The sequence below is a fragment of the Sus scrofa genome, chromosome 2, assembly GCF_000003025.6.
Source record: "Sus scrofa isolate TJ Tabasco breed Duroc chromosome 2, Sscrofa11.1, whole genome shotgun sequence".
NCBI lineage: Eukaryota > Metazoa > Chordata > Mammalia > Artiodactyla > Suidae > Sus > Sus scrofa.
The window spans coordinates 77,428,394-77,452,196 of NC_010444.4; the positions used below are offsets into that span (position 1 = coordinate 77,428,394).

General features: G+C 57.4%; 1 protein-coding gene across 5 annotated transcripts in view; it reads right to left on the reverse strand.

Annotated features, from left to right (window-relative positions):
- Positions 225–23,803, reverse strand: part of ARID3A (AT-rich interaction domain 3A) — a 36,299-nt gene continuing 12,720 nt past the window's right edge. For all 5 annotated transcript variants that reach the window (XM_013994805.2, XM_013994804.2, XM_005661364.3 and 2 more), the window contains exons 4-9: positions 12,372–12,444; positions 9,058–9,241; positions 8,485–8,732; positions 5,255–5,536; positions 4,536–4,634; positions 225–3,594 (exon numbers count right to left, since the gene is read on the reverse strand). In XM_013994805.2, the coding sequence (XP_013850259.1) occupies positions 3,395–3,594; positions 4,536–4,634; positions 5,255–5,536; positions 8,485–8,732; positions 9,058–9,241; positions 12,372–12,444 (1,086 nt within the window). In that variant the 3' untranslated portion in view covers positions 225–3,394. The remainder of the gene's footprint in view (positions 3,595–4,535; positions 4,635–5,254; positions 5,537–8,484; positions 8,733–9,057; positions 9,242–12,371; positions 12,445–23,803) is intronic.

The following is a 23,803-nucleotide window of genomic DNA, read 5'->3' on the forward strand; positions in this document are numbered from 1 at the left end:
AATCCCTGGGAGAGGACTGTGCATCAGGCATCCACAGAGGTGCTAATGACCATGCCTGCTCACTAGGAGGAGGGTGACACTGAGGAGGCGGGAGAGAGCTGGTGTGGAGGTGGGTGTCCTCTGTGGGGGGCCATCCTGGGCACTGTGGGGTGTCAAGCAGCCCCCTGGCCTCAGAGTCCCTGGTGGAGGTGGGGCGACACCCAAAAAAACCACCACAGGAGACGTTTTCTGTTAAAAGTCAGAAGTGTTTTGTCTCGTTTTAATATTTCATCAGCTTTACAGGGTTACAATTGTCTTAAATATTTCTGAAGTTTAAATACAATCTGCATAATAATGTTATAAAATGTAAACTTTCAGTGTTCTTTTAAATTTCAAAATCACACCTTATTTTTTCTTTTTACCTTTTTTTTTGGTCTTTTTTTTTTTTTTTTTTCCCTCCCTTTTAATACCTGAATGTTCTGCAAAAACTGAAATAAATCATCACAGGCTGCCCGGCCGCGGCCAGGGCGGCCAGGGCGCGGCGGCAGGCTGGGCCCGGCCAGAGGTAGAGAGTAGATTTACATCTTTTTATTGGAAGTTTTTTTTCCCCCTTTAACCTGAGTTCAGGCGTGGTCTCCACGCCATCTGACAAACCCCAGAGAAACTGAAATTTCACATGTCAGGAATGAAAGGCTGAATTCGTGTTTGCTGAGAAAAAAAAAATGCAGAAGCAAAATTAAGGAAAAAAAAGGATGGTAGTGGGCAAAAATGCTAACAGTGAGAAAAGTGACTGTACAAACGCACAACTATTACAAACCAACCCACCGCCCCGTGCCCCGACCCCTACCCCCGCCCCCGCCCCCCCCACAGCCGGACAGCTACAGCCCTGCGGCCGGTATAGAGGTCACAAGGAAGGTTCTAGAAGCAGCCCATCCATAAAGTATCTCCAAAGTAGGGGTGCCCCTGTTGATCCTGAGTTTTGGGAGTCCCCATGCACGGCATGCTGCTAAGCCCCATCCATTCCAGAATAAACAGCCCTTGTCCCCACCTGGGTTTGCATAAAGGGTGATGAACCAGAAACCCTCCCAACAGGCGACGGCAGGGCAGGGTTGAGTGGGAGGGGCTGCTGGGGGTGCCCCAGGCCGAGGCGGCCCTCCAGAAGCCTATTCATGCTTGGGGGAGGGGGTGGCCCTCCTGGGCCCACGCCCCCACCTGTCCCCTACAATCAGCCTTGCGCAGCAGGCACACCCTGAGTTAGATCTGGGCGGCGCCCCTATGCACACTAGGGCCAGCGGGCAACCTGGAAGCAGGAAGGTGGGACCCAGGACAGTACCCGCTGAAAGCCCTGAGCTAGTGGCTGGGGAAGGGGGCAGGTGGGCGGGTGTTTTGGCATCAACAGTCAGACCTGAGGTAGAAAGAAACTCAGAGCAGACAGCCCCCCGCCCACCCCACAAGGTCGGCAGATTTGAGTGGGAGGTGCCCAGAGGGCGACCCTTGCTCCGAGGTCAGGTTGGAGGAGGGGAGAACGGGAAGATGGCGAGCAAGCGTGGGTGGGGGGCAGATTGTGTCTGGGGAACAAAAGGACTCCCCCCCCACAATGATTGTGCCGCTGCAGTGAGAGACTGGAGGGGGAGAACCTTCCAGAAGGAAAAGCGGGAGGAAAGCCCTGTGCCCAGCGCCACTCCTCCTGGAAGGGCGAGCGTCAGAGACCCTGAGATATACCAAAGGAAGGGGCTCCCCCCAGAGACACAGCTCGGAGCCACACGAAGGCAAACCCCTGTGAGACTGGGGATTCAGGACCACCCCCAACGTTTCCAAGGCAACAAGGTGACGCCTGCGTCGAGGCGAGGAGGAGGGGGTGCCCTGCCCTTCCGGACTCCTTAGGCCCAGCTCCCGGGGGCCCAATTAGAGATTCCAGGCTCACCCTGGGGACAGCTGAGCTAATCCCACCCTTCCCCCAGCCCCAGAGAAACGTGAAAAAGCGCTGTGTGGGAACCACAGCCCTACCCAACTATCTGGTCCCCCAGGACCCCAAACCCCACCCAGCCGCCCACACAGGTGCATCAGATGCCGTAGCCCACCTTCCGACCGGGGGACGGGGCCAGGTCGTGGAGGAAGGAGCTTCTATTTAGTTCCTTTAGTTACCGCAGGGCACCTGGCCTCTAGCAGGTAAGAAGGGACAGAGTTAGGGAGTCGAGGATGAGGAGGTGAGGTATTCAGGGTGCTGCGGCCCCAAAAACCTAGCCCTGAGCTAAGGCCGGCTCACCCCGCCCCCCAGTATCGACAGTCTCCAAAAGCAGCCCTTTCAGGCCCGGGGGTCCCCAGGCTGCATTCATCCCTGAGAAAGGAGCCTGGGACTGACAGGCCGAGCCCCCTCCCAGCACTTTCTCCTTGGAGTTAAGACTTCCGGGGTCCCTAAAGGACCCAGAGCATGAGAAGAGAACAAGTACTGGCGACGCTGTCACCATCAGCCTGCCATTCAGCATTCCTGTGCCCCTTCCCCCGCAGACCACCCCCTGCATGCACCCTCCCCCCAGCCCGGCCCACAGCACCTGAGTTCATTGGCTCTGCTGGCTCTAGCCCAGGGATCCAGTGTCCTGCGCTGGCCAGCTGCCCACTGCACCACAGGAAACGCACAACCGAACCCAAATCAGTCATGGGAAAAATAAAAAAGGTATTACTTTTTTTTGCTTTTTTTTTTTTTTTTGCTTTTTCAAGTTCAGTTTCCCTGAATGAACACAAATATATAGAGATATATATATCCTTTTCCTAGGTTTGATTCCTCCCCCAAGAATAAAATAGAATATTTACAAAATAAAACCCCCAAAACCTCTTAAAAATCCTATAGAGTTTGAATTTGGCTATTTCTTTAAAAAAAAAAAAAGTTCCCGAAAGCAACACGCAAAAAAAATTCAACTGATCTTGGCTCAGGGGTTTCATTCAACACAAGGAGCTGGGTGTGGTAAGTGTGTGATGAACAGAAAACAAAACAAAACAAACAAAAAAAAAACATAAAAATGAAAAAACAGTGCAGGGATGTATGAGGTAAACAGGATCGGCCTGTCCAGATCAGACACCAGACACCAGTCCATGGGGGTCCACCAGGGCTGCCGGAAAGCCCTAGGAGACATCTGCCTCTCTCCTTGCTGATTTCCTTAGCTGTTCTCACAATTCATCTCTCTGAATGTCCGAAACCTGAGTAATTCAAGTGTTCCTTGGTTTTCCCCTGTTTTATTAAATTTTCTTTATATATATATATATGTATATATATTTTTCTCTTCTTTTTGGCGTTAGCTGTGGCTCCTATGTGGATCTCTCCCCTCCCCACCCGTATCTTCCGCCATCCCGGCCCCTGCTTGGCCCACCTCGACCCCCTGCCCAGTCTGGCAGGCTCCCAGGGTGGGGAGTGTTGCGGTTAAGGCAATGAGTTATTTGAGGTAGAAGATGTGGTAGGTGCAGACAACCCTGCTGGCCCGGCCTGGCTGCCTGCACTGCCGGTGCTGCTGCTGCTGCTGCTGCTGCTGGTCCCACTGTTTCCTCCCCGGTTGCCGCCACCTCCACCTTTGCTGGGAGCTGAGGGTGGCGTGGGGGCCGGTGGCTGGGCGAACAGCACTCCTGGTGCAAGGACAGGAGGAGAGACAAGTCATGAAAATTAAAAAGATTGTGTGACAGGTACAAGGGATTCCTGCAAAATCCACCCAGACCAGCTAGGACACCAATAGCCTCCTACCATGGTGGGGGTGGGCACAGCAACCAAGCTATCCCATATCGACAGCACCACCTGGTGGCCAGTAGGAGCCATGGGCCTGATCACAATTTTTTTTTTCCTTTTTTCTTAAGGCCACACCTGCGGCATATGGAGGTTCCCAGGCTAGGGGTCTAATTGGAGCTACAGCTGCCAGTCTACACCACAGCCACAGCAAAGCCAGATCCGAGCTGTGTCTGCGACCCACACCACAACTCACAGCAATGCTGGATCTTTAACCCACTGAGTGAAGCCAGGGATCAAACCCGCAACCTCATGGTTCCTAGTTGGATTTGTTTCCGATGCGCGACAACAGGTATTCCCTGATCACACTTTTTAATTTTTATTTTTTTGCCGCACATGTGGTGTAGGAAGTTCCCAGGCTCAGAGTTGAATGGAAGCTGCAGCTACTGGCCTAGACTACAGCCACAGCAACGAGGGATCTGAGCCACGTCTGCAACCTACAACACAGCTCCCAGCAACAAGAGATACTTAACTCACTGAACGAGGCCAGGGACTGAACCCACATCCTCATGGATACTAGTCGGGGTTCATTACTGTTGAGCCACAATGGGAACTCCTGATCATTTTTTAGAAGGAACTTGCAAACATCACTTGCAAAATGATAAGGAATACTTGATATGCATTTCTGAGCACTTTCTATGTGCTGAGCACTGTCCTAAGTATTCAACATAGGCTATTTCACTTGGGTCTCTGAAGGGAGGAGGTCTGGGCTCAAGAAGGCCACACTGGGGGCAACCAGGACTTCGGAGACATGGTCAAGGTGGGCGTGGGGGCCGGGTGGTCCTACCTGTGTACATGATTCCGTTAATCTCTACTGACATGCTAATACTGTTGCTGCCATTGGTGCTGGTCAGGTTTGCAGCTGAGTCCTGGCGGCTTTCAGAGGCTGAGGGAAGAAGAAAAACCACCCTTTGTAATCACGAACCCACCTGATACAGGTGGGTCACCCCCACAGACGAGAAACTTCAGAGAGCTATGGACTGGATCTGTCTGCAGTGCATACAGAAGGTACTCAGGTACTCAAGAAATACTTAAGAATTTTTTTTTTTTGGCCTGTGCCCGAGACATGCAGAAGTTCCCAGGCCAAGGATCACGCCACAGCAGTGACCCGAGCCACAGCAGGGATAATACCGGACCCTTAACCTGCTGAGCCACCAGGGAAGTCTAGCATTTTCCATTTTCAAATATTGTCGAGTTGTTGCCCATTTGCACTCCCAGCAGCAGGACCAAGGGGGCCCATTTCCCCACATCCTGACCAACATTTGATATTATCAAACTCTAATGGGTGAAAACGGGTATCTCCTCTTTAACTTGCAGACCCCAACTAGATAGAGCTGAACAGTTTTTCCTATCAATTTACTAGTCATGGCTGCCCATTTCTTCTACTGGTTTGTTTGCCTTTCTTTCTTATTGATCTGCAGGCACTCTTTACATATGTTGGCTCCAAGGCCCTCATTCTTGTTCCGCATGCAGGAAGCACAGAGGGTCTGAGTGCTGGGGTGGTACCTTGGCTGTTGATCCGGATGCTCATAGGCAGCTGGGCCGTCATGGCCAGAAAGTTCTGCTGTAGCGCTCGCTGCATGAGCCGCTGTTGCTCCTCTGCCACCAGAGCCATCTTCTTCTCTGGAGGCTCCCCGGACTCCAGCTTCTCCCGGAGCTGTTCCAGGGCAGCTGCCTGTGCCGCCACGGCTGCCTGAGCTGCTGCTGCCTGGGCCGCCACTACGGGGTGGCCTGCCAGGGAGACTGGCAGGCGGCCAGGGACTGTGATGGGGATGGCTGAGTCCTCCTCTAGAAGGGAGAGAAGAGGGGTTGGTGGCCAGAAGGGAACAGAGGTGTTCCAGTGTCTGCTTCCCACCCAAGGCAGAAATATACACCCTTGAATACATCCACTGATGGGGTACTTACTCCTTCTTCAGAGAAGTGGATGGAATAGTTTTTTTTGGTTTTGTTTTTTGTCTTTTCTAGGGCCGTACTGGTGGCATGTGGAGGTTTCCAGGCTAGGGGGTCTAATCGGAGCTGTAGCTGCTGGCCCACGGCAGAGCCACACTGACAACAGATCCGAGCCACATCTGCAATCTACACCACAGCTCATGGCAAGGCCGGATCCTTAATCCACTAAGTGAGGCCAGGGATCGAATTCGCAACCTCATGCTTCCTAGTCGGATTTGTTAACCACTGAGCCATGACAGGAACTCCTAGCATTAGTATTATATATAGAGACTACAACCAACATGTATTCCATATTACACTAATAACTACAAGTATAAAACAGAGAGTCAACAAGTACCTACTGTATAGCAAAGGGAATTATACTCAATATCTTGTAATAACCTATAAGGGAAGAGAATGTAAAAAAAAGAATATATAAAAGAAAATAGATCTTTATCTATATATGTGTATAACAATCACTTTACACCTGAAACTAACACAACACTGTAAATCAGCTATATTTCAAAAAAATGGGGAGAGGGTGCCCATGGCATGTGGAAGTTCTCAGGCCAGGGGTTGAACCTGTGCCATGGCAGTGACCTCAGCTGCTGCAGTGACAAAGCTGGATCCTTAACCCACTAGGCCACCAGGGAACTCCCTTCAATAAAAATTAAAAAACAAAACAAAACAACCTAGCTACAAGAAAAGCTCACCACATGGCTTATCTAAAGCACTTAAAAGGAACTATCTCAACAACCCCAGGTCTATCTAGATACCCTTATCTCCTTCCATTTTACCACTGAGGAAACCAAGGCTCAGAGAGGATGGATAACTTTCCTGAGGCCACAGAACTGAAGAGGGGCTGAGCTGAAGTTTCAACCCATGCAGCCCAACTCCAAAACCAGCTCCTAACCATGCCCTTCTCCTGGGGTGGAAACAACGTTCCCACCCACTGGTCCCATCGTGACCTGTTGTCTCTTCTTCTCCCGACTCATCTGCCTGTGTCTACCCCTGGTAGCCTGGCACTGCCTCTCCATTCTGGGTCCCCTGCCCCAGAGTTTCTGTAGCCCTCCCTGCTTGGGTCCTCTGTTGGACTCGGCCAAAAGCCCACCGCCTCAGGAGCCCCCTCAGATCGTCACAACCAGCTTCTCCTGGCTTGCTTGTGAGCTCCACCGGGTCTTGTCAGCTCCAGCACAGGCCCTTGCACACAGTGAATGCCTCATCACATTGATGTGTGCCCTGGAACTCCCCAGTCAACTTAGATCTGACCAGAACCTTTTTCCGGGGGCGCAGCCAGGATTGCCTTGGATCCCTGAGCCAAGCCACGCAGCCTATGTGGCAGATGAGAAATGGGAACTCAGACAGGCGCACCCACCTGCCTGAGGCCGGGCCGCCACATGTGCTGGTGGTACTTCTGTGTTAGGAAGGATTCAGAGGCTTGGGAGGAGAGACTGACTGGCTGGTGATGTTTGCCATGGATGGGGACTAGAGGTGGGGGGCTCTCTACCAGGCAGCTGGAGAATCAGGCCTGTTGAATGCTGGGCATTTTACACCCTGAAGGCTCCACCACAATTCTACAAGGAAGGCATAATCTCCCCACCTGACTTGTTAAGGAAAGCTGGACTGAGAAAGGGCAGTGAGCAGTTCCCGTGGTGGTGCAGTGGTAACAAACCCAACTAGTATCCATGAGGATGCAGGGTTCGATGCCTGGCCTTGCTCAGTGGGTTAAGGATCCGGTGTTACCATAGCTTGTGGCGTAGGTCGAGGATGTGGCTTGGTTCCTGAGTAGCTGTGGCTGTGGTGTAGGGCGGTAGCTGCAGCTCTGATTCAACTCCTAGCCTGGGAACTTCCATATGCTGCAGGTGTGGCCATAAAAGAACAAAAAGAACAAAGAAGAAGAAGAAAGGGCAGTGAGCTGCACCTGGGCTCTGGTGATGGTTAAGGGTCAATTCAATAGATCGGCCGTACACTGTTGGTATCTGCTGGGACTGTGTGTCAAGAAGGATTCTAGGAGTTCCTGCTGTGGTGCAATGGGATCAGTGGTGTCTGCAGTGCCAGGACGCAGGTTTGATCTCTGGCCTGGCAGAGTGGGTTAAAGGATTTGGTATTGCCGAAGCTGTGGTGTAGGTCACATCTGCAGCTTGGATCTGATCCCTGGCCTGGGAACTCAATATGCCACAGGGTGGCCAAAAAAGGAAAAAAAAAAATAAAAGAGAAAAAAAGAATTCTAAAGCTCAAAGTGAAAAGAATACAGTGATCAACTAGTAATATCTGTCATGTGAAAAGGACTACCAATAGTGATTAAAAGCATCAGCCATAGGCAGAAGGCTGGGCCAATGCTATAAAGAAACAGTTAGCAATGTCTGCCACGGGATCAGAAAAGGCTAATAATGTCTCAAGGAATAATGTCTGCCTCAATGGAGACTGAGAAAACAGTGATTAATTTTACTAATGTCTGCCATGGGCATAGGATGGGGAAATTGCACTTGATTTGCAATGTCTGCCTTGCCATAGAACTGGAGGAGAAAACTATTGATTGATAATGTCTGTTAAGGGCACAGGTTTAGGCGATACAAACTGGTTAGAGAGGACTACCTGCTGTGAGTCTGGGGATGGAAAAATGGCAATTGATTAGCAGTGTCTGCTGTGGGCATGGCACTTGCAGGTTGGTTGCCCTCTTCCATGCCAACTTTATGGTCCATCATCCTGGTTAGCCAGAGTGGGGGGAAAAGGCACTCCCCCCTTGGGTCACACCACCAGGCTGAAGCTGAGTCAGGTGCAGGTCCCAGACCCCGTGTGGCCCTCACCTTTCTTGATCTTGGGGGCAGGAGTGATGGAGCTGCCGTTGGTACTGGCAGCCAGGCCCAGGGAGGGCACAGGCAGCTTGGGTGAGGAGAGCATGCTGTGGGCCCCGCCCGGCGAGTAGGCGAAGAGGGAGCCCCCAAAGCTCTGGCGCCGGCCCTCCCTCCGGTTGCTGTCGATGGCCGCCTGGAGCTCGTTGGGGTTGCTGAGGCCACGCTTCTCGCACTCATAGGGATACAGGTACTTCATGTACCTGTGGGTAGGGGCAAGGGGACAGAATGGCACTTGGGCCACCTCTGGGGTTTGCAAAAAGCAGAGCACCCCCTGAGGCGGCACTACCACCCAGGCCCCATCACGTGTCACTGCCCAGGAAGCACCCGGTGCCCTCTGAGCCGTACTCTCTGCTTATGCTGTTCCCCGTGTCTCGATGCCTGTCCCATCGCCTGGACTACCACCCTGCTCATCCTCTAAGACTCAGCTGACACAGCCTGGGGACCAAGACATCCCATGACCCCCACCCCGCCGGTCCCCTCCCTTGGGGCTTGTGGCGGTGGCCTGTGGCCCCAGCAGGCACTCACTGGGTGCGCAGGGTGAAGGCAGCACTGGTGATGGATGTGGGCAGGTTGAGGCCCTTCGTGATCTCACGCCACAGCTTCTTGTTGATGACCTCCACCAGGCCACCCTTCTCTGTTACCAGCACGTACAGCATAAACAGGTCCAGCACCTGCTTGGCCATGATGGGGATGCGGTTCACGGGCGTCCCTGCGGGAGGACAAGAGTGCGCTGAGGTGGGTGCTGTGGTCCCCCCACCCCCACCCAGTACTGCTGACTCAGGGCGGGTCACTCTCTGGAGCCTGCCCCCCTGGGTGCAGCGGGGCGTGAAGCAGAATCCCTGCCCCACCCACTGGGCACCAGGAGCCCCCAGGGTGACTACCGCTCCGTCTCAGACATCACCCAGCGTCCCCTGGGGACAGGGGCACTCAGGTGAGACCCCCGCTTGAGAGCCCTGAGGAGGGAGCTCCACCTCAGTTTCTCAGCCAGTGGCCTGGTCTCATGCTGACCTCACAGAGGGAGATCAATGGGGTACTGGGGGGCCAACCCTGGGGCACGAAAAACACAGCCTTTGTTATTCCTACTACAGGCACAACAGCTGCCACAACAGCTCTGCTGTGCTCCCTGAGGCCACTGCCTCCAGGTCCCTGGGGCTGTGCGGTGGGGGAGGGAGGGCTGGGATAATCCACTTGGCTGCTTAGCGAGTGGGGAGGTGGGCAGCCTGGGGAGGGAGGCTCCTCCCTGTAGACAGGCCTGCTCTTCTCTTCTGCCCACTTGATGCCCCAAGCCTCTGCACATACTGTCCTCCTCTCACCTAGAAGCCCCCTGCTGCAGGAGCCCTTTGGTCTCAGCTCAGCCTAACTGGCACCTTCCTGGCCGAGGGTGGAGACGCACCCCTTTAAACCTTCCTCCCTGGCAGTGAGATTCCCACTTTACTGCCTGGGGCCACCATCCGCTGTCCTGCTCACATGTGGTCCCCGGGTGCCCAGCCTGACACATAGCAGGTGCTCAGTCAACAACAGTGGAGGCTGACATCCCAGCTCCTGGGGCACATGGGCTGCCCCTGCAGAGGTGGACAGAGGGAGGCTCCAGGATGGGACTCCCTAGAGAAACATCCAGCTTGAGAGGAGTCAGCTCCCTGCCCCTATCCTGGAGCATGCCCTGTACCTGAGACCCAGTTCCTGTTCCACCACTACCCCCCAGGTTGGACATCCAGGAACCACCTCCTGCCAACCTCAGCCACTTCCGGGCCCTTCCCAGGTTGCAAAATCCCCAGCAAATGAAGACAAGCTGGGGGGAAGGGCGGGGATGATGGGCCTTCCCCCACCGCACCTGCTTCAACTTCCAGTCCAGAAAGGAGGGAGAAAAGTAACACCAGGTGTCAGTGGCGCAGCCAGCCCCGGAGATGGGCCACCCTGACACTGGTTTAGGCTCTGCACTGGGAAAAAGAACAGAAGGGATTACACCAAAGGTCCTCCTGGGCCCCTGGGCCCTGGCTCTGCAGCAGGCGGGGCCTGGGCGGATGTTTATAGAAGGAGAGGGGGCTGGGAGAGCACAGAGAGGCATTGATGGAGGCAGGCAGTGGGGGCGATAAGGAAGGGTGGAGAGGTTGTCAAGGAAACAGCAGGAGGGTGGGGTGCAGGCAGGACCCCCTTCTCCATTTCCAGCCCCTAGAGAATTCTGAGATTCAGTTGGAGGCTTTTGTGATGTGGGGAAAACATTAACTTTCCTTATGGAGTGAAAAGGAAGGGGCTTATGGGATGCTGGATATGATGTCCAGAGTCTCAGTCCCACAGCCCCCCACCCCAAATACAGAGGAAAGAACAGTGGGGAAGAGAGGACCTTGGAGCTGGGTTTTGAGGGATGCATAGGAGTTTGTTGTTTCCTGCCCTCCAGGAGCACCTGGTTTGGTGAGGGAGACAGGGCTGAACATTGACTGCTGGAAGCCCTGTCTGGCCAGGGGCTGGGGCCCCCAAGGAGCCCAACCTCATCTACACTCCACTCCGGGGCAGCTCACCACACTTCCCACATGGCTCCAGGCCTAGGAGCTTGGAGCCCCACTGTGGGGGTGGGGGGGGGAGGGGGGCTCTGGTAGGTGTAGACAGGAAGATAAAGGGCGAGGTAAGATCTCTCTGACCACACAAGGGGGCAGGAGGCCTGGCTAGGCCTGGACTGGACGATAACAGGAGAGGGGCCCCCACCCCAGAACCGGCACAGGAGGGGTTAACGTGGAAGCCATGTCCCCCTCCCCTTTCATCTCCTTCCTGAGCCTGGCTGTGCCTGTGTTTACAGAAGCTGCTGGCAGGGAGGGGCAGCCAGAGGCCCTGGACAAAGAAGCCGCCAGGCTGGCCCCTGCAGCCAGGAGACCCTGCACCCCCCCAGCCCCTCCCCTTCCTGCCTCTGTGGCTCAGAGGCCACACCCCCTCTCCAGACCTCAGTTTCCTCCCCTGAACAGTGGGGCTGCTCTTCATAGCCCCTACTGGGGGCTGTCAAGGTAGGGTGTATGAGAGAAATGAGCCCCACCCTGCAGTGGGTGCTCCTAGCTAGCCCCCTCCACCACCATCTGGCTGGCAAGGTCAGACCTGGGTCTCTCTGACCCCAGGTGGCATGAAGCTGAGGTGCATGCCCTGGGGACCCTCTGGGTCCCTACCCCACCCCAGTCCTCTCTGGTCCTGGCTCACCATGCATGCTTCCGTTGAACCCCACTGTCCCCTCATGCCTGGCCTCTGTCCCCAGTTGCTGTTCTCAAGGTGGCGTCTGGCATCTGCCTTACCCTAGACTCCAGGGGGTGGGTGAACAGAGATGGCTTGGGCCCAGTACACTGTTGGTGCTTAGTAACTGTGGCCCCAGCACTTGGCCTGTCCAGCACACTGCCACGCGGAGGAGAGTGTTTGTGGCCCATCTTACAGATGGTGGAACTGAGGTCCCAGCATCCATCTGCCTGCCTGGGAATCCAACCCTGCTCCCCAGACAGAGGCTGGCCCCACTGTGCGGGATCCTGGACTGTCAGTTCTTCGGGTTGGGGATCTGAGACGCCCCTTACCCAAGGACTTCCCCTTTAGATTCTCACAACTATGCCTCCTCCTTTGGACTCTCAATGTTGGGCTGTGCCTCCCCCATCAGACCTGCAGGGCTGGCCTATGTCTCTTCTGTCAGATACCCATGGCAGGACTGGCTGCTGCTTCTCTGACCCATCACCCCCATGGCACAGACATCCTTGGATGCCTTCAGCCACGGAGAACTCATTCACTGCCACCCTGGCACACCTGCCCTGGGCAGTGGCTAGCAGGACCTCCTCCCACATGCTCATTTCCCATGACTTCCCACAGGCAGACCTCACCTCGCTTCTGCATGAAGCTGAACAAGTCGTCTAGGAACTCTTTCCTCTTGGGGTCCCCGTCCAGTTCGTAGAGCTGCGAGGGCAGGGAGGAGGTGGGTTAGTGGATGCGGGTGCTACGTCCACATGGCACAGAGGGCCAGCTGAGAGGACTGCTGGTAGGGACAGGCATCATGGCTCCCAGCCCCAGATCCCTGGCCCCTCCACCAGAGTCCAAACATCTGTGCAGACGGTGAGCCTGCCCGCCAGTCTGACCAGGACATGCAGACACCTGTCCTGGGGCGGTCGCAGCAGCTGACCGCACACTCAGCTTGAGCAACAGAAACGGATCTCTCATGGTTCCACAGGCCGGACGACTGAGAACCAGGTGTAGTGGGGCTGTGCTCCCTCCAGAGCCTCCAGGGGAGGGTTTCTCCTGCCCCTTCCAGCTTCTGGGGCCCAGGTGTCCTGGGTTTATAGCTGCCTGAGCCCAGCCTCTGCCCCATCCTGCTGTGGCCTCCCTGTGCGGCAGTGTCCAAATCCCTCTCTTCTCACGACGCCCACTTACTGGCAGGCCAGCCAGCCTCGTCTCCATCCCTCATCACATCTACAAAGACACTAGTCCCTGATGGGGTCCCATTCACAGGCTTGATATGTCATTTTGAGAGACGCAATTCGTCCCACCCCAACAACTGCCACCATGAGGATGGTGGATGCCCCTGCCCAGTCCACCAAGTCCCATGCATGTGTTCCATTTTGTAGATGAAAATGGAGGCAGGCCTGAGACCCGAGCCAGGACCTGGGCACCCCCTGCCTGGGTTCACTAGTCATCGAGGAGGGAGGGCCTTGCTCAAGGGTCTCAGGGGGGACCCCGCCTCCTTGATCATCAGCTCTCAGGTGCTGGCGGGCGGGGGAAGCCAGCAGAGATCAGTAGAGGGTAACGTTGCGGGGGAATACTTGCTGAGGAGGGGCCGTGCAAAGAGCAGGCTTCAAAATCAAGCTCCAGGGAATCCAGCCCCCATGGCCGCCTGGACAGAGGGAGCAGGGCTATGGGGGGCCTTGAAACCCACCAATTAGCTCCAGCTGGAATAATCTGTCATCAGCGTGCAGGGGGAGGCAGGGTCCTCGGGGTGGTGATCTTGCCCCTCCCTGGGCCTCAGCTTCCCCATCCGTGTAATGGAGACAAGATGCGGCCTGTAGGGTGCCGGCTGGGGGAGCCAGGGGCCCAGACCTGGGTGGTCGAGGCCGGGCCTTTGTCTCCGCCCTGCCTGAGCCAGGCAGGCCAGCTGCATTCCTACACTGATTTATGATGGTCAGAGAGGCCCTGTATTTCCCCTGCCTGAGGGGTGCGGGGCCTGCAGGTGGACCGTCCTGTGGGCGTGCCCCCGGCCAGCCCCCTCCACCGCCCCAGCCCACAAGGCCCCCCAGCCCCAGGTGCGCCCCTCACCCCACTCTTCCTCAGCCCCTTCATCAGAGCCGTGTGATCCACACACTCGTCTGGCTTCCTGTCCAGCTGGCCTGGTGGAATGTCGGGGATTTTGTGTTTTGTTCCCAGTGCAGAAAATGGGACTGAGCACACAGCAGTTGCTTCATTAGTGCTCATTACGTGAACGCTGATTTTCTCAGCTGCAACATGGGCAGAGAAGAAACCAGGCTCGTGAGGGATCTACCCTCCAATTCCCATCCACTCGGAACCACGTGGAAATGGGTCTTTGCAGATGTCTTTAAGACGAGGCCCCAGAGTGGGTGGCTCTGAGTCCAGTGATTGCTGTCCTCATACGAGGAGGAGAGGGGTACAGACACGGGGAGACAAGGCAGAGGCTGGGCTGATGCGGCCACAGGCCAAGGGGCACCTGGGGCCCCCAGAAGCCTGAAGAGGGGGAGGGCTCCCCCCACCCCACCCCGGAGCCTCTGGGGGAGGCACGGCCCTGCCATACCCTGACCTCAGACGGAGAGTAAACCCTGTCCTGTTGTTCTAGGCCATCCAGTTCGCAGTCATCTGTTAGGACCCTCTGGGAAGCTCAGACCCCTCCAGACATCTTCTCCCTTGAGATCCCAACCCCCGGTGCCGGGGGAACCCCTCCCAAGCTGAACCCTCTCCAAGCCCAGCCCCCATGAGACATGGCAGGGCCCCTCCTTCCTCAGTGTCCCTATCTTTTGAGGACGGTGGGTCGACACCCTAGCTTCACCCCGAGCTTTTGGAACAATCACGACCCGCAAGCTCCAGGTGGAGAAACTGAGGCTCAGGGCCGAGAACAGCCAGCAGGCAGAGGGAGCCAGCTTATGGGGGAGTGGCCGTAACCCCCAGGCCAAATGGTGGGCAGGCATCGGGCCAGACCCCCCCACCCCCATGAGGCCGGAGCATTGTGTGAGGCCATAAAGGGGGTGGGCAGGTCCCCAGCTGCCAGCAGAGGAGGCCGCTTTAATGGCTGTTGCTGTGGGCAGCCGGCGACAAAGACGGGCAGTAAAGGCTACCCTGGCTTTATGGGGCTCTGGCCCCAAGTTCCGCACCCCTGCGGGGTGGGTCCTGCCCTGTCGGCTAGAGCTGCCCACCAGGCCTTGGAGATGGAGATGGGAGAGCTGGGGGCCAGGTCCAGCCCCCCTCCCCTTGTGAGCCACTGAGCCCAGCTGCCAGCTCTTACAAGGCTTTCAAGCCATGCAGCTGGGCCATGCCCAGGCCTCGGGCCCACCTGATTCTCGGGCTGACAGCCTGCCCCTTTCCTGACGACCAGAGCTGCAAACCCAGGCTGCAGGTTGGGTCAAACCTCAGGAAAGCCCTCCCTCAGGCTGAGGCCTGAGATAAAAACTGTCCCCCTGCCCCCACCCCCGACCAAGGCCTGATTTTCCTGGGGCTACCGGGCACTCTGGTCACCAGGTCAGGCTCCCGCACCTTTCTGTTCTGAAGACATCTCAACTCCCTCAGCCACAAGGTCCCCAAGACCCTCAGGCTCCGCTCCCAGTTGACCTCTCACCGGCCTCTTGCTGCTTCTCAAACCCGCCAGGGGCAGTGGTCCTGCGGCCAGGCTTTGACCTGGCAGCTCCTCACCTGGAATGCATCCTGTCCTGGCTGTGCCCCAGGGCTCCCCATGGGCCTAGCAGGCACTGTGTTGTCACCTGCAGCAGGTTCCTCTGCAGTAGGCAGCTCTCCTGTGCACCACCGAGCTGCGTGGATTTACAGACTGTCCCCAGCACCACAGAGACGCATGGATTTACACACTGTCCCCTGCTCCACGGGGCCGTGTAGATTTACACACTGGTCTGGTCTCCTGCCTCTCTGCCCTGGTAGAGGCGTTCAGGATCTTGTCTGCTTTGTTTCCAGTGTCTAGAATTAGGCACGCAGCAGTTACTTAATAAATGCTCCTTAAGTGGACCTAGATTTCTTAGGGCAACGTGGAGATGGGACCCCTGTATTCCCTCCCAGCTCTGAGATGTGTCGTATATGACCCACGCTCTGGGCCAGCTGTGTCTCAGCAGCGGGCAGGCAACAGTCTGAGGGCATCTGGCGCCTGCCCCACTGGCTTCACCTCCTGCCCAAGCCTCGGGGAGGTTGAGTGTGTACAAGCCTGGGCTGGGGGCCTCCCCTCCTGATTTCTACCTGCCAGTTGGGGCCCCTGCCCAGAGACCGTGTCCAGCTACTTATCCGCCCACGTGTCGGTCCTCCCCACCCCCACTCCACCCACTTCACAGACAGAAAACTTGAAGCACAGACCAGACAGAGCCAAGCAGCCAGAGGGGCCTTCCCAGGTGGTCTGAAGGAGACCCTCCCCTGCTCCACAGTCTCCCATGGCTCCCCAGCACCCCACCAAGGATCTCACTTCCCCTGCAGTCACTGCTGGCCTGTCACCTCCCTGCCCTCACCTCCCTCTGCTTGAGGGCCTTGGGCTTGGTCCTGCTTTCTGGGCCACACTGGCAGGGCCTCACCTCAGGGCTTTCCAGCCACTGCTCCTTCCCCTGGAATGCAGTTTTCCAGATCTCCCCGGGGCTCCCCCTCCCCTCCCTGACCCCTTCCCCTGCCTCAGTTTCCCACGCAGCTAAGACACAACCCAGCCTCATGCCACATGTGCATTTCTCAGCAGACACTTGACCACAGTCAGCAGATGATGAGCAAGAAAGGCCAAAAGGCCAGACACCTGCCTGGCTCTGGGCCCAGTGCTGGGGTGGGGGTGGGTGGGGGTGGGGAAGAGGCCTGGGGGGAGGGAGGGGGGACCTTCTGAGGGACACCCCTCCCATACCCCCCTACTCCCCCCGACCCCGCAAAGGAGGGCGAGGGGCAGGTCTGCAGGAGGAAGCAGATAAAGCAGGCAGGCTGGGGCTCAGGTGGTGGGTGGGGGAGGGGCCGGGAGGAAAAAGTGAGATAACCTCCCCCTCCCCCAAGTGCCGAGGGGCAAACAGGAAATTCTTGTTTGTGGCGAACCCTGAGCATTTTCACCACCACCGGCTGTGAGAGGCTCTCGTGGCGGCAGGTCAGTGGGTTGTGCTGCTGACCAGGCAGAGATCACCCCCTGTTGTGGGGAACCCCCCCCCCCGCAGCTGCCCTGCAAGGAAGGACAGCAGACCCCTCAGGCGCCCACCTGCTAGCGTGGAAAAGGAGGCCCTCAGCCCCCAGCAAACTGAGGCGGGGGGCCTGCAGCGGGGAGGGGCGCCGCTAGGGCTCCACACAGAGAGAACCTTCCTGGGCAGTGGCGCCGCATCCCCAGCCCTGGCGGACAGTGCGGGGCCCAGGGTGGCATCGGGCCAAGGCCGAGGGGCCCTGGCTGTAAAGTAACCGCCAGCCCCTGGGCCCCCAGGAGGACCTTTGCCCCTTTAACAGTGTCGGCTCAGCCCCCTCCCGCCACCCAGGCGGCTCCAAAGTCCACGGGGCCCCACTTCGGATGGAGGCCACTGGGCAGCCACGACAGGGACCAAAATCAGGAGAAACCGGGTTCCGGGGATGGGCGAGCCCCCTGCCCCAGAGAAGGACTGGCCTTCTCCTCGGCAGGCAGACACGGATGTGGCCAGGGGAGGCTCGGGAACAGGTTTAACAAGGCCCGTTTTTGCACTTTTGTCCCATTTGGCTGACGGGAGCCGCACACTGACATCTTTCCTCACGGCCTTTCCCGCCCCCGCTGCCCGCAGTGGAACAGCGAGAACACAGGCCGTCCAGGAGCCCTGACCATCAGAGGGGTTCTGGGAAAAGATGATAAACAGGGGAGCTGGAGAGTGGGGGAGACTGCAGGCAAGGCCTTAGGGCCTTAACCGCTCCTGCTTTGCCCCAAATCTTTAAAAAAATATATTTACAAAGATCAAAGTCATGTAACATGGAATTCACCTTTTTTTTTTTTTGCTATTTCTTGGGCCGCTCCCACGGCATATGGAGGTTCCCAGGCTAGGGGTTGAATCGGAGTTGCAGCCACCGGCCTACGCCAGAGCCACAGCAACGCTGGATCCGAGCCACGTCTGCAACCTACACCACAGCTCACAACAACACTGGATCATTAACCCACTGAGCAAGGGCAGGGACCGAACCCGCAACCTCATGGTTCCTAGTCGGATTCGTTAACCACTGCGCCATGACGGGAACTCCTTTTTTCTTTTTTTTTGTCTGAATTCACCATTTTAAAGTGAACAACTCAGTAGCCTTTAGCGCACTAACATAGTTGTCTAGTTCCAGAACCTCAATTTCCAGAACATTCCATCTCCCCAAAAGAAGCCCCATCTCCATCAGAAGTCACCTTACCCCCTCCCCAGCCCCTGACAACCAGGAATCCACTCTCTGTGTCTGTGGATGTGCCTGTTCTGGACGTTTCCCATCCATGGAATCACCCACTGTGTGTCCTTCTGTGTCTGCTTCTCTCACTGAGCATTGTGGTCTCCAGGTCCGTCCACGTGGTAGCGAGTATATGGTGCTGCTTCTCTCTTTTTTATGACTGAGTGATGCTCCCATGTGTGGAGGGACATGTGTGTTTGTTCATTCACCATTGATGGGCATTTGCGTTATTTCCACTTTTTGGCTATTGTTATGAATCATGCTGGTAAGAACATACTGTGTGATCGCACCTATTTCTATATGCTTTGGGTTTTGGATAAGAATGGATTCATTGTGACTCCTGTGAGCAAACTGAAACTGCAGCAAAAGAGCAGAGAAGGCTGCAGTTTTTATCCCCCATGTTCCCCCACAGGACGCCAAGGAGAATGAGGACACTTCCCCCTCACATCCTCCCAGGGTGGAAGGTGTGGGAAGCTTCTAAGCTTTACCTCAGTGTCAGACTGTGTCTCCTCTCCTCCAAGCTGCCCTTGGCTCCCTGGTGCTATCAGGAGACCCAGACCTCCTGCCCGCCAGGCTGGGGAGGGAGGGTACTGGCCCCCAGGGCACCTGCACCTTGTCTCTCTCCAGGGCTGGTCTCCCTGCTCCCAACCCAGTCCTGCCTGGAGCCTCTGCACCACAGTCCCCCACCCACACCCCCCCTCCACCCTTAGCCTCTTTGGCTCCTGCTCTAACCCCCAAGCTAGGGCAGTGGCCCCAACAACCCTCTCTGCACCCCAGCCCCAGCATGTCACAGCTCAGGTGATTCTGCGCCTCTTCTGGGGCTGGTTTCTTTCTCTTCTTCCCACTCGGATGAGAGTCCCCAGGGTAGAATCGGGAACAGTGGCTGGACCCGGTATACAGCAGGCACCCACTAAGGGAAGCAAGGAGGAAGAGGGCACACTCCTCGCTCAACCAAGATGGTTCCCCACTCCCCCACTCCCCGGGCCTCCGGCTGATAAAGCCCCTCCCCGCATTATCTGGGCCTGGGGCCTGAGCCCAGGATGACTCAGCATCAGCAGCCGTTGCCCAGGTGGGCTGAGCGCCTCCCTGGGGGCCACCCCACTGCCCCCATTCACAGATCCGCCCACACTGCCACACAGGGAGGCACAGGCGGGGAGGGGATGGGTGGGGAGGGGAATGGGTAGGGTGGGGCCCCACCCAGAGACCCCAGGTAGGGATGGACAGATGGATGTGTGGATGAAGTCAGGTCCATGATGGGGCTGTGGGAAGGGCCCAGAATCTAGAACCCTCCTGTCTGTGCTCTGGGCCTCAGTTTACCCACCTTGGAGGGAGGGGGTGGAGTGACGTGATCAGGTGATCAGTAAGGAAGGCCTGAGCTCTGGGGGTGAGGGAGTGTGGCAGGCAACAGGGGCTCCTGCCCTTACCACAGATCAGAGGTGGATGCCAAGTCTGAGAGCTGAGTCAGCCCTCGGGGTTTTGTCCAGGTCCACCATTCTGTAGCCATGATTGAGCACCTTCTGTATGTTAAGGCCTCTGCTGGAAACTGGGGACCTAACATGCCCAAGAGACACACAGACGCCCCTTGGGAGCCCGGGGCCAGTAAGGGGGACAGCAGAAGACACACACAGGCACCAGGAGGTTGGGAGAGAGGGGACTGGAGCCAGGTACATCTGCTGCAGGGTTGGGGAAGGGCAGGCTTGCTACTGCACACAGTAGGGGCTTAATTGATGTCTGCTGGGCAACCTCAGGCCCCTCCCACAAACTGCCCTCCCAGTGCACCTGACCCTTGGGGCCCACCCCCACCGGGCACAGGGCCACACAGCCCTTTCATTTCCCGTCAGCACTCCAGGCCTGCAGGGGCCCCCCGCTGGGCCTGCAGGAAATTGGGGAAGTGATTCTGGGCAGGGCAGAAACATCTGCCCATTTGGCCACCGCCCCCCCACTCCCCCCACCAATCGGCATGTGTCCCCTCTCCGAAAATACATGGCACCCCCACCCACGACACAGATATTAATACAGTTCCAGAAACAAGTCACAGAGCCTGACCACGAAGCGGACAATTAAAGGTGCTTCTTTCTGGATTTCCGGATCGTGAGGTTCCGGGGAAGTGCCCTGCTCTCTGGGTCAGCCTTTCATTTTACGGGGCAGGGCCCCCTGGAGCCTCAGTCTTCTCATCTATGAAGTGGGCAGGGCTGCACCTGGTGCATCCAGGTGGGAGATGAGGGGATCATGGAAGCAGATTGTGCAGAGAGGAGAGTTTGGCTCCAGGAGGATGGGAGGGCTGTGGGGGGGGAAGCCACATGTCACAGTTGAGGACACCAGCAGGGCTGGCCTCGTGGATGTACCCAGGATGGGGAGCAACAGAGAGAAACTTCTAGGAAGGCAGTTGCTGGCATGCAAAAGGCATGCAAATCTGGGTGGGCGGCCTCCAGTCCATCTGGGAGCCCCCCACCCACAGGCCTGGCTCTGAGCAGATGGCCATTGGCATAGGAGCCCATTTCACAGACAGGGAAACAGAGGTGCTGAGAGAAGGCTGCAGAGCTGGACTAGAGCCCAGGACTGAGCCCCCTGCTGCCTCTGGGCTTCCTCAGAGCCTTGCAGGGCGCACTCAGGGGCACCAGGCAAATGCTTTGGGGTCAGACAGCCAAAAATCCGGAAACTTCTCCCTCCCCGGGGTCCCTCCTGCAGTTATGAACTAGATACTCCATGCAGCTCTTGGGGCGTTTCACAAAGGGATCGTGCCCCCTCCCCCCCACCACCCAACTGGAATACCATAGTCCTGCTACCACGCAGCTGCTGGCTCAGAGTTGCCTAGAGGTCCAAGCCCTGCACCCCAGGGCTTGGCACACGAGAATTAAAAATCCCGTTGTGGGGTCTCTTCTGAAAAGGAGCAGCTCTGTTTCCCTATAGTAGAGCCATGGGCAGCCCTGAAAACGCCGGGAGGGACTTTCCTACTGGTTCAGCTGTTCAGAACCATCTACCTGGCTGGGGACTCAGGTCCCGGTCGCTGCTTCTCTGAACGGAAGTGCAGCAGGATTGGGGCAGATTGCAGCCCCTCCCTGGCTGTGCTGACCAGGTCCCCACTGTCATGGGGCAGTGCACAGACAACAAAGTAAGAAAGGGGGCTGCATCCCGCCTCCTGCCCAGGAGTCAAGAGGAAGCGGCCCCAGAGGGCTCTGGGTCTGGTGTCTCTGCCGGGCACACCCACAGGAGCCTCTGCTGGACCCCAGGCAGAGGCCAAGAGAAAAGGACCCTGCCCCATGGTGGCCAGCGGGGTCAGGGTGCCACCAAACCTACTTCCAGACTGCAGGAGGGGACCTGGCTCCTGGAACATCCTACCTCCCCAGGGACACCGCCCCAGTGAAAGGAGTGATGAGATGCAGGCGGGCGCCCACCACGGCCCGCCCTCCTCAGCTGGGACCCTCAGTGACCACGAAGCACCAGCTCAGATACTGCCTCGGGTCTCCAGGTGGGAAAGCGGTGCCCAGGAGGATGTCAAGAGCTCGGCTGGGATCCCCCCACGTGGCAATAGGACCAAAGGAAAGGATAACCTCAGCGGTGCCCTCAGGCCCCACTTCCGGTCTAAGAACTGGACACCCTGTCAGCGGGCACGTGGACCAGCTGGAGGGGACAGGGAGGGGCCCGGAAGGCCAATGGCTGGGCAGAGTGCCAGCCAGGGCAGGGGCCATCACCAGGCCAGGAGAGGGTGGTAGCCGTGCCCATGCATGTAGTCCGAAGGGTGCTCGGGGCCACTCCTAAGAAGACAGCAGATGAGGAGTAATTAAGGGGTGATGCGGTGTATGTGGGGAATCGGATGGGGTGGGAGATACAGAGACAGGAAAGGAAAAGAACAGAGACAGAGAGGAAAGACATAAGGGAGACAGGTGCCAGAGACCTGCGGACAGACAGATGCGGCCAGGTTCCAGGCCTGGATCCCTGGTAAGAAGCAGGGTGGGCTGGGGGTAGGAGGCAGCTTGAGTCCTGGAAAAAAACTTATGGGGCTCATCCTAAAAGGCAGGGACAAAGAGAAGACGTAAGGGGCAGTAGCCCTGTGCTGGGGGTGTCCCCCCAAGTGGGGGCCTCACCAGTTGGAAGATCCATATTGGATCCAATGAGGTAGGGGGTTGGGGGCACAGCCTAACAGGGCAGAAGCTGGGTGGCCACAGGGACCTTCAGAGACCCCCCTCATGGCACAGACAGGGCTCTGACCAGCATGGCCCCTCCTGGTCACTCCAGCCTGTACAGAGATGCCAGACCCACCCCTACAGACACCAGCAGGATTCACACCCCTTCAACCTTGAGAGAAATCCCAGCCCCACCTAGACACACTACACGGCCCCCCACCTGGACATGCATGTGGCCAGCACACGGACTCACGGACTCCCCACCCCATTTGGACACATCCCCCCACCCCCACACGTGGACCCTCTTGATGTGCCCACGGCCTGTCCACAGCCCAGCAGGTCCTGCCATCCCGCTGTGGTCTGCCGCGCACATGGACATGCCCAGCCAGCCAGACACAGACACACAAACACGCCCTCGCCTGCTGGCTGGCTCACAGATAATGGCCCCAGACGGCCCGCCCTCGGCTGCCGCGCCCACTTGGCCCACTGGGCCCCACGCCCCCACTGCCACGACGCCACGGGGGCGGCCGCTTCTGTCTGCTTTGTTCCCATGTGCATCCCCGGTGCCAGAGCAGGCCTGGCATACAGGCTTGTGGATGGACCTGACTCAGACACACGCAGAGGGCCTGGCCTCTGCCAGGGGCTGCACAGTCGGGGTCCCCAGCCCCAAAACAACCCCTAAAGGAGCTTTCGGGGCTGCCTGGGGTCGAGGCCCCTGAGAATCTGCCCAGCACAGCTAAGCCCTGAGAGTCAGGGGCCCAAGCCCCTCTTGAGCTTTTGTGTTCATTTCCTTGGAGGCCAGAGATCGGGGGGCTCAGAACAGGGGTTCATGCTCACAATTTTGGAGTCCAGACATCTGGAATCTCAGTGTGGCAGGGCCTCTCCGGAAGCCCCCAGGGAGAGTCCTTCCCACCCCTTCCAGCTTCTGGAGGCCCTGGGTGTCCTGGGCTTGGGGACACATCACCCTACCCCTGCCTCTGTCTTCAAGTGGCTGTTTTCTGTCTCTACACCTCTTCTCTTTTTATGAGGACACCAGTCACGGGATCCAGGGCCACCCTAGGCCAGTGTGACCAATCTTAACTGCACCATATCTGTAAAGACCCTATTTCCAAACAAGGTCCCGTTCTGAGCTTTTGGGGAGACATAAGTTTTGGGGAGCACCATTCGCCCCTGACATATTTCCTCCTGGAATATGTGGTTTTCTTTATCCTTCATCCCTCGTCTGGAAGGCAGGTATCCCTGAGGCCACAGGCTTGCAGGGGTGGCCGGCGGTGCTGACTCTCTGCCCTCCCCGCCCCCTGCCCCCTGGCCCCACGAGACCCCCACCAGCCCTGACCAAGGGGCAAGGCTTCATCCCGCGCTGGGGCCTTCAATAGGCAGATTGGTTACCGTTTAACCCTGTGACCCCCGATTGTCCTCTGGCTGAGCGCAGCTGGGCGAGCAGAGAAGGGCAGTCCAACCCCGCCCCTGCGTGTGCCCACCCACAACCTGCACCCCCAGCTGCCCCCTGACCCCGCCCGGAGCACGACCCAGCAGCAGACAGCGTCAGCAGATGGGGTTACCAGGCCTTCCAGAGAGGCCAGGTC